General features: G+C 40.1%; 1 protein-coding gene across 1 annotated transcript in view; it reads right to left on the bottom strand.

The window, feature by feature from the left end:
• The window catches only part of IL10RB (interleukin 10 receptor, beta), a 56,799-nt gene that overhangs the window by 17,724 nt on the left and 27,808 nt on the right, over positions 1-11,267 (bottom strand). The window contains exon 5 of the mRNA XM_006862600.1: positions 8,405-8,552. Coding sequence (XP_006862662.1) covers positions 8,405-8,552 — 148 coding nt within the window. The remainder of the gene's footprint in view (positions 1-8,404; positions 8,553-11,267) is intronic.

The raw sequence follows: 11,267 nt of genomic DNA, 5'->3' as shown, positions 1-11,267 counted from the left end.
TCTATATCTATATATATATATATCACTGTTTACCTCTATCCCCTTTAGCCCTTGCATACCTCTTTGTGTCTTCACCTGTCTTTATTATTCTTCTGCCAACCTCCCTCTTCTTGCATATTGCCCTCCCCTCACCCAAGTTAACATGTGTCTACCCTCAAGCCAGTGAATGACTCTTTCCTATGCCTTGTAACCATCAAAGAATACTTCTTTGAGCATGAAAGCCTTGAGTCTTTACAATAGTGGTCTCATACAACGTATGTCTTTTTGTGATTGACTAATTTCACTCAGCATAATGTCCTCTAGGTTCATCAATGTTATGTAGATTCATGTTTCATAGATTCATTGTTATTCTTAACTGTTGTGTAGTATTCTCACGTGTATATGTACCAAAGTCTGTATAGCCATTGTTCCACTGATGGCTATGTAGGTTGCCTCTATCCTTTTGCTATTGTGAATAATGCTGAAATGAACATGGGTGTTTATAGTATTTACTGGTCCCACAGCTCTTATTTCTTGGAGATATATACTAAGTACAAGTATTGCTGGGTCATATAGTATTGCTATTTCCAACATTTAAGAAGCACCACACTGTTTTTGCAATGGTAGAACTTACCAGCAAGGTAGGGGGGCCCCAGTCTCTCCACACCCTCATAGGCATTTGTTGTTTTCTTTCTCTCTCTCTCTTTTTTTTTTTTAACTTAGCTATAATGCTGGGGTGAGGTGATATCTAATTTTGCTGTTTTGATTTGAATCTTTCTTATGGCTGTTTGTGAACATTTTTCATATGTTTGTTGGCTGCCTTGGAGAAGTGTCTGTTCATTTCCTGTGCCCATTTTTAAACTACGTTGTTTGTCTTTTTCTTGTAGAGGTGTTATAGTTTTCTAAAAATTTTATATGTTAGTGCCATGTCTGATATGTCATTGTGAAAAAAAAAAAACAGTCTATAGGTTCTTTTTACTCTTTTGGTGAAATCTTTTGATGCATGTAAGTGTCTTAAGTTTTAGGAGATCATGTGACAGAATTTTGTAAGATTAATAACTTATTCATTGCAAATATCTTTTTATAACAAAATAAATCACAACTACACACTTGGACCTCACCAGATGAAACACACAGGCAACAAGATGACTACGTACCTGGAAAGTGACAATGGAGAAGTTCAATATCAATATCATCAGTCAGAACAAGGCCAGGGCCAACTATGGAAAGACCATCACTTGCTTATAAGCAAGTTCAGTTGAAGCTGAATAAAATGAAAAAAACAAGTCTACAAGAACCAGAAAACGATCTTGAATATATTCCACCTAAAGTTAGAGACTATCTCAAGAACAGATTTGATGCACTGAACACTAATGATTGATGACCAGAGGAGTTGATGACTTGCCGGGCATTATATATGGAAAAAGGAAAGAGTCATTAAAAAGGCAGGAAAGAAAGAAAAGACCAAAACAGATGTCAGAAGGCACTCTGAAACTTGCTTTTGAACGCAGTATAGCTAAAGCAAATGAAGAAATGATGAAGTAAATGAGCTGAAGAGAGATTTCAAAGGGCACCATTAGAAGACAAAGTAAAGTATCATAATGAAACATGCAAAGACCTGGAATTAGAAAACCAAAAGGGAAGATAGAGAGCTACTGGACCCCAAACAACTGACAGATGTTCAACCATTTCACAAGATAGCACAGGATTATACAGAGATGGATGGAAGAAGTCCAAGCTATACTGAAGACACTGGCCAAAAGCAAGGTTCCAGGAATTGACTGAATACCAACTGAAATGCTTTAGCAAACAGAAATGATATTGAAGGTGCTCACTCATCTATGCCAGGAAATCTAAACGATAGGTACCTGGCCAACTGACTGAAAGAGATCCATATTTATGTTAATTCCAAAGAAAGGTGATCCAACAGGATATGAAAATTATTAAATAATATCATTAATATCACAGGCAAGTACCTTTGTGCTGATAATAATTTCAAAAATGGTTGCACCAGTACATCGACAGGAAGCTGCTAAAAATTGAAGCCCAGATTCAGAAGAGGATGTGGAACTAGGGATATCATTGCTGGCAACAGATATATACCAGAAAGATGTTTATCTGTGTTTCATTGACAATGCAGTTGCATTTAACTGTGTGGGTCATTACAAATTTTTAATAATAATGCAAAGAATGGGAATTCCAGAACACTTAATTGTACTCATGTAGAACCTATACACAGACCAAGAGCCAGTTGTTCAGACAAAACAAGGGGATACTGAGTGGTTTTAAATCAGGAAAGATGTGCTTCAGGATTATATCCCTTCAACATATTTATTCAATCTACATGCTGAGCAAATAATCCAAGAAGTGGGCTATAAGAAGAAGAATGTGGCACTAGGATTTGAGGAAGACTCATTAACAAGATACAACCTCACTCATTACAAGATAATACAACCTCACTTGCTGAATGTGAAGTGGACTTGAAATGTTACTGCTGTTGTTAGGTGCCATTGAATTGGTACTGACTTATAGTGACACTATGCACAATAGAATGAAACACTGGCCAATCACTATTGTTGCCACACTTGAGCCCATTGATGCTGCCACTTTTTTGCTAATTATGGATAATGCTGCTACAAACACTAGAAATAGGAAGTAATGTTTAAGGGACTGTTGGGAAAATGTCTATTCATGGTTACACAAGGCAAATCAAAGAGTCCTGAAATGGCAGGTTGACTCTGAGGCTATATCAACAAGTCATTTGCTTTCTGATTCTGGAATTACTTAGCACAGTGTTCGGCACATACTTGTTAGTTACTGTGAAGCTGGCTCTGACACATGGTGACCTTTTATAGAAGAGAATGAATATTGCCTGGTCCAGCACAACCTTCATGGTTAATAAAATACGGTTTAAGCCCATTGTTTCAGTCACTGTCAATCCATCTCACTGAGACTTTCCTTCATTCTCATTGATCCTCTACTTTACCAAACATGACGATCTTTTCTAGCGATTGGTCTTTTCTGATGATGTATCCAAATGAAGTCAGATGAAGCCTCGCCACCCTGGCTTCTGAGTATTTTGGTTGTACTTCTGGTGACTCTGCTGGTATTTGAAAAACCAGTCGCAAACTTCCAGTATCATGTTGATACTGTTTAAGTGCCATCGAATCAGTTTCCATTCCAGTCAGTTTCAACTCATAGCAAACTTGCACAGGGTTTTTGAGGAGTGGCTGGTTGGTTTGAACCAATGACCTTGCAGTTCAAATGACCTGGTGGTCCAGTGCTTATCCTACAGTGCCAGTACTTAAACCACCACACTATGACAAACTGACAAGCAGATGGCAGTGGCACACAGCAGATATACCTTAAATATCTGTTGAATGGATGTAGTGCTTGTTTGGGGCAAGAGGCTTGAAGGAGCCTCCCTCATCCTTGCTTGAATCCCTTATTCTTTGTGTTTTTCAATTCATGTTTGCAGCAACCTTGTAATCTTTCCAGCTTGTGTTCTTGCAGGGTCAGTTCCCAGAATCAAGGGGTGGTTCCTTCTAACCCACACTTCTAGTGTGTTCAACTCAAACGTGTGTTTCTTCCTGGTGAAGGCAGGGTCATGGAATAAGCGAGTTGTGGCTAATGATATTAGGTCAGTTTGAGATTTGACAGCCTAACTCTTTTTTTTTTTTAAGGCTTTTATTGTGGATTGAGTGAAAGATTATAAGGCAGATCATCAGTTTTATATTCAACAAATCATACATCTTGTTTCATTACATTGATTATAATCCCCTCCATGTACCATCAATCAGTTAATAGTATTTCTTTCTTTTCACTTTACGTTTTCTTTTTAAAAAAAAAAAAAACTTAGGCAAATATAATTTACATCTGCAAAGGGCACATTCTGCAAGTCTGCCTCATGGCCACCAGCTCTTAGTCCCTCTCTTCTCATGAATTTAGAGTCCTCAGCCACTCCCCCTATCCATGACCCCATCTCTGCCTCGTCTCTGGCATCGCTACTTCTCTGGATAAAGTCCCTCAGTCTGCTTGTGCTCTTCTCCCTTGATGGACCTAGGGTCCTCTGTTTTTGGACTGTAAGATTAACCACTCCCCTGTTTTTGTTACAAACATTCTACCTTTACAATTGTGACAGTCGCAATTAGTCATGATAACAATTATTCACTGCTGAATCATATGAATCTTAACCCCAATCCTTTTCACCAGACCCATCTAGACAAGGTGAAAACTATTCAGTGGGGACTCTTTCTTCCCCCACACACTCTTAAACTAAACTCCCTCTTGAAACCTTGTAAGCCAGTCACTTCGTGCCTTTATTGCCCCCTCATTTTAGGTAGTCTAAGTTGTCCATTCCTATCTACCCTGTGTACAGAGGGAATAGCATTGATACTTGATGTGAAGACTCCGTCCCTCTCTGTTGGTATTTAGAGTTGCTACCTTCATGAGTATTGGTCAGGTTCATCAAATTGTAGCAATTTTCCCTTATCAAAATTTTTTTTTTTTTGGTAATCTTCCTCTAGTCAAGTTCTGATTTTCGAGCCATCGAGGCTAGGTCAAAAGGGTACTGTCTGCAAGTTTGGGTGTTCTTGTGCATCTCCCCTCACTTCATATCAGCTGGATGCTTCACTCTCAGCTCTAGCTCTCTTTGGCTATGTTCTTGTCGATGGGCTCAAGTGTCCCTAGGTCTTACCACACTTTGGACCAACCAGCCCTTCCTCTTTTCTTTCTCATCTCCAGGTCAACGAGAGTCAATGGACTATGGTTGAACTCAGTCCATTTCTTCATTGCTGCCTTTCCTCCTCTTCTACTCACTAGTAGACCAATGTGGTCACCAGCAAGCTTACATGCCTGTTCATGTGTTCCCTTTGAGTTTCAGTCTTAGAGGGGAGTTTTTCCTGAAGGAAGTTGATTGCTTGCCTTGATGGATTCCTGGTGAACAGCTTCCTTATTCTTGTAGTAACCAGTCATGCTGACATTTTTGCTTGGGTTTTTCCTGATCATCTTTCTTTGAAGATGCATCTTCTGTTGCTATAGCTGTTCTAGGCTGGTCTGCTTGTCCTTGCTAGTGGAAATGTCCCACCTCATAAGGTTCTGGATGGAACTCAGGATTCCACCAAAGGTCCTATACACTGAAAAGGCTTTGCAAGAGGCCTATTTCACTGGGCAAGTTCTAGAAACCCTGTTAAGTATTCTAATCAGTCATGCTGAAGACGGGCTTACAAGTTTTCTGTAATCATGATTCTCAACATTCCTATGTATCCCACTCAAGTGTCTATTTTACAATAGTAGGCAAGGGAAACCAATATTCATAGGACAGTAAAGCATTTTTGTATTATTTCCCCTCTTCAAACTATGTCTAGATCCCTGTATCACAGAGCTCTGTTGTTTCAAGATTGAGCATGCATCACTATTTACCTCTGTCCCACTTAGGTCATGCAAACCTCTCTCAGTTTTCCCCTATCTATCTTTTTCTTCCACTTCCTCCCCCTTCTTGTATTGCCCTCCCCAACACCCGAGTTAAACTCTCCACCTTAACCCCACTGTTGTGGTTACATTATATTCCATTAACTTTTCTCTCCAGTTAATACAGTCTATTTTATACTATACTTGACCTGACATTTTATTACCACCTGGATCTCTGTTCCTCTGTGTTTACCTTCTTTCACAATGTAATTGTTTTGAGCATAGACTGACCTCCCAGATGATCTGTTCTTATAATTTTATTCTATTCTTGACTCTTCCATTTGTCGATTGAGTTCAGGGTGATGTTGCCACATACATCATTCTCTAGTTGTCTGTTCTTGTTGGTTTTTAGTCCACAGGAGTTCCTTTTAGGATGCTTTTCATAGCAGAGTTGGCTTTGGCAAAATCCCTTGGATTCTGTTTATCTTGGAATGTTTTGATTACAACATCGTAGTTGATTGACAGCTATGCTGGGTAGAGGATTCTCTGGTGACAGTTTTTTTCTTTCAGGGTTTTATATATGTTTCCCCATTGCCTTCTTGCCTGCACGGTTTCTGTTGAGAGATCTGAGCTTAATGTGATTTGCTTGCCTTTGTATGTTACACTTCTCTTTTCCTTAGCTGCTTTCAGGATTCTGTCCTTATCTCTGATTTTGAAGAGCTTGACTATTCTATTAGGGGTTATCCTTCCTAAGGTTCACTGAGCTTCTTGAATGCTTATCTTTTCACTTTTCAGGATATTAGGAAAATTTTCTTCCAGAAGCTCTTCAACTATCTTCTCTATGGACCTGTGTGATTCTTCCTGTTCTGGAATGCCAATAATTCTTAAGTTATTCCTCTTCATGTTGTCCAACACACATCTTAGGCCTTCTTCAGATTTTTTTTTGCCTTTTTTGTGTTTGCTCTTCTATCTTAGTAGTGTTGAGAGATTTATCTTCTAGCTCACTAGTTCTGGATTCCATCTCTTCAATTCTACTCCTTTGCCTTTTCAGTATATTGTCCATTTCTTATATTCTATTATTAATCATTTGGACCTCTTCCTGTAGGTTTTGGATTGTTTCCAATGCTGTATCTATCTTATTTGATTGTTCCTGTAGCGCTTTCCTGACTTCTTATTTTTCTCAACTCCATTGTATAGGGTTTTGATACATTTCATAATCATTTATCTGAATTCCTTCTCAGGCATTTCCAAAGCCTGTCCATATTCCAGTATGGAGTGTAGATCTACTTCTAGCTCATTTGTCTCAGTCATTTTATCTAGTTTCTGGACATGTGCTGATATGGTCATCTGTTTCTGTTTTTTGGAAATATTCAGGAGTTATCTGTGGCCTTAATACTTAGATGGGTGTATATTTTGGTATTTTTTATGCTTTCTGGTTGCCTCCAGGTAGATGTGATCAAGAGATGGGCTCTCTTTTCACTCTTCTTCCTGAGAAATTTCAAGATGCCACTGTTGGTCATTGTGACGTAACTCAGGATTTAATTTTTGGCCTATTTTCTTTTTAGTCTGCCTGTCCAGCTCCACAACACCCTTCAGGCTTTTTTCCAACTGATAAACACTTCAGGGCCAGCTGTGGTTGCTTTGCCCTGCCATTTGGTTTCAAGTGGAAACTGTCACTTTAAATTTTGAGGAGATCTGTATGCATGTGTAGTAGAACCGTCTGTGGTTGGGGATGGGTGTCCACTTGCTCAAGCACCCCTTTTAGTCACCAGAATGGAGGTGCACAGACAGTGAGAGACCAATGAACAGATCCCCCCCAAAAAAGAATGTCCACAACTATGTCTCCGTGGTTCTGTCAGTCGTCCGTGGCTACTCTGATCCTTCCCTGACTCAGTCTCTCCCAAGATGGCAGCTCTAGGAGCAGCTGAGAGTCTTGAATTAGAAAGCAATGGATTTCTTGCTTCTGCTACAAATGCCCCTAGCTGTAAGCCATCCAACCTTCTAAATATTCCTTTACATGTGATTCAGAGTTTTGGCACCATCCTGAGCCTGCTTGGTCCAGTATTCTGTGTTGTTGCTGATGGAGCTCCTCACTGCACGGGTACCTGATCCGCCACCTTGCTTGTTTTCCCCCGACATCCTAAGTCTTAAAGAAGTTCCTGGATTCTACTCATCCATCCATCTTATTTTCCATTTAATATTCCTGTCATCTTAGAAAAAATACAACCATAATGATCCTTAGAAGCCAGGATGACGAGACTCTGCTTTGGACATGTCATCAGGAAAACCCAATTTTTTAGAGAAAGACATCATGTTTGGTAAGTAGAGGGTCAGCAAAAATGAAGAAAATCTTCAGTGAGATGGACTGACACAACAGACTTGACAATAGTTGCAAACACACCAATACCATGGAGATAGCAGAGGACTGAACCATGTTTTGTTCTGTTATACATAAGGTCAATACGAGTCAGAGCTGACTCAATGGCAACTAACAACATGAATTCTCAAACTGGGATTTGAGCTGGACACAGTGAGGCCTGCGAAGCCTTCCAACCTTAAAATGCCTATAAAGTATCTGCTGCTGCTGCTGAGTGTCATGTATTCGGTTCCCATTCAGAGTGACCCTGTATACTGTTTCCAAGGCTGGCCATCTTTGTGAGAGCAGAAAGCCTCATTTTTCTTCCATAGAGTGGCTAGTGGGTTTGAACTGGATTCGAACAGCTGACTTTGCAGTTAGCAGACCAATGCATAATACACTATGCTACCAGAGCACCTATAAAGTGTCTATGTTGTTATTGTTATTGTTCAGTACCATCGAATCAGTTTCAACTCACAGCGACCTTTTATGGGTTTCTGAGGAGCAGCTGGGGAGTTTGAACCACAAACCTCGTGATTCAAATGACCTTGCAGTCCAGTGTTTATCCTACAGTGCCACACTGGGACTCCATAAAGTGTCTATGAATCTATTTAAAATGCTCAGAGTAGGCTGAGATACAGATTGTGTCTCAAGACTCACCATCTTTGGTTGTTTGCTCACAGACAGGCTGGCTCCACTCCCCACTTTTGTTCTGATCGTGAAGAAATCCTTGAGCTTGAATACAGTAAGTTGTCCATGGCTCCAGATTTCGGAGGACCTCAAAGTCATATGGAGCAATCATTTGAAACTAGGAACAAAAACAAAAATAATGTTTGTTTTTTTTTTTCCATAAAAAAAGACTCAGCAGTCAAGGGACACTCTCGTCTTACCTCATATTTAGCAGTCATCATTTCTTCAGGTTCACAACAGGAAGGAGCAGGAGACTGGAGCACCTCTCAGTCTCTGCAGGAGATACTGACATCATTCTAAGGGGTGGGTAAAGAGCAACTGTGGTATAACAAGCCTGCTCCTTTGCTGAATTCTCTGGCTAACATAACATGCATACCATTTCACTTCCAGTAAGACTCACTGTGATTTTTCTTACAAGGTCAAGAGCACACTTCTCATTCTGACTGCTCAGAATTTTCCTCTGAATCACTGCTCCAGTTGTGGTGTCTAGGTTAACCTCCATGGGGTTATCCGACCACACCTGTCAGGGCAGGAACCCAGGCTGCCTCTGAAGTCTGGTGTAAGTCACTCATCTTAGTTTAATTTGAATATTGTTATTGTTGTTGCTAAGTGCCACTGAGTTAGTTCTGACTCATAGGGATCCTGTATTGGGTTTCCAAGGAGCAGCTTGTGGGTTTGAACTGCTGACCTTGTGGTTTGTAGCTCAGCGCTAATAAGGTTAACATAATTGATATCAAATTCCTGAATTAGTAAAACTAATACAGTTCCTGTCAAAATAAAATAAAACCCTCCAAAAACAAATGAGTTGCTGTCACACCAATTCTGAATCATGGTGACCCCTTGTGTGTAGGGTAGACTGCTCCACAGGGTTTTCACGGCTGTGAACTTGCCAGGTCTGTCTTAGGTGTCATAGAGTTGATTCTGACTCACAGTAACCCTATGTATAAAAGGACAAAACATGATCTAGTTTTGTGCCATCTTCACAACTGTTGCTATGTTTGAGTCCATTGCTGAAGCCACTGTGTCAATCCATCCCACTGAGGACTTTTCTAAGCATGATGCTCATCTCTAGGGACTGGTTCCTCCAGATAACATGTCCAAAGATAACATCTCTCCATCTTTGCTTCTAAGGAGTATTCTAGCTGTACTTTCATGACATATTTGTTCATTCTTCTGGCAAATAATGGTATATTTAATATTATTAACCAACACTATAATTCAAATGCATCAGTTCTTTTTTGGTTTTCCTTATTCATTGTCCAGCTTTCACATGCCTATGAAGTGACTGAAAATACCATGGTTTGGGTTAGATGCACCTTAGCCCTCAAAGTTACAACTTTGATTTTTAACATTTTACACTAAAGAGATCTTTTACAATGGATTTGCCCAATGCAAATGTCTTGACTGGTGCTTTCATGGGCATTGGTTGTAGATACAAGAAAAACAAAATCCTTGACAACTCTAAAGCTTTCTCCACTTATCGTGATGTTGCATATTGGTCCAGTTGTGAGGATTTTTATTTCCTTTATGCTGAGATGTAATCGATACTGAAAGCTGTTGTTTGATCTTCTTCAGCAATTGCTTCAAGTCCTTTTTGCTTTCAGCAAGCAAGGGAGTGTTAACTGCACATTATAGGTTGCTAATGAGTCTTCCTCCAATTCTGGTGCTATATTCTGCTTTGTATAACCCATCTTCTTGGATTATTTCCTATGTAAAATGTGTTGTATGAATCAATAGACATTTCAGCAGAAAGTTGTGCTTTTGTTAAGTGCTATTGAGTCAGTTCCAACTCACAGCTACCTTGTACAGGGTTTCCGAGAAGTGGCTGATGGGTCTGAACCACCAACCTTGTGGTTAGTAGTCCAGTACTTATCCTACAGTGCCACAACAGGACTTCAACAGAAAGTAATTGTAAAATATTTATTTTTTATACTTTGTAAAATAACTTTTTATTGACAGTATACTTTCCACCAGCCTACTATTCTCCTTGCTACCTGCCTTCCCATCTCACACGCCTTGCTCGAAATGGACCCCAACTGCTCCTACGGCACTGGTGGCTCCTGTGTGGGCTCTGGCTCCTGCAGAGTGCAAATGCACCTCCTGCTAGAACTGCTGTCCCCACTGCCCTGATGTCTGTGCCATGTATGTCCGGGCCTGCATCTACAGTGGGGTATAGATTAGGTGCAGCTGTTGCGTCTGATGTGGGAGAGCCCTACCCAGGTGTAAACAGAGCCACTTGGACAAAGCTAGAGTTTTATATCAAACCTTAACCTTCCTGCTACCTCATATGAATTATAATAAGCATTGTTAGTTTAAAAAACAAAGGAATTCACTGTGAATTTACAGAGCAGATTATCAGTTTGACAGTCAATAAGTCTAACACTTGGTTTCATCTCAATGATTGCAATCCCTTCAACATAACGTCACATACTCCACTTCTACCCTTTGATTCTTGTTTCCATTCTTCCTTCTTTCCCAACCTTTCTGAATTTTGTCCTGGAGTAAATGCTGTCCTTTAGATCTTAAATATTTGATCATTTTATGGTATATGTAGGAGTTCTGGTGTTGCGCTGTAGGTTAATGCAAGGTTGGTCTGAACAACAAGTTCGTTGACCTTCAAGTCCACAACCCTATAGAGGGTTGCTATGAGTTGGGACTGATTCAATGACACTTAAAAACAACAACAAAGTATATGTGGCCAAATATTTGAGATCAAAAGGACAGCACTGGAGAACAAACAAGATGGTGGATTAGGTGGAAGTTCAGTGAGGAGCTACGTCAGCAACAACACAGAATACCGGGCCAAGCAGGCTGAGGGGATGGTCCCAGAATT

This window comes from Chrysochloris asiatica, unplaced genomic scaffold, assembly GCF_000296735.1.
Source record: "Chrysochloris asiatica unplaced genomic scaffold, ChrAsi1.0 scaffold00049, whole genome shotgun sequence".
NCBI lineage: Eukaryota > Metazoa > Chordata > Mammalia > Afrosoricida > Chrysochloridae > Chrysochloris > Chrysochloris asiatica.
This window is presented reverse-complemented; position numbering and strand designations above follow the sequence as displayed.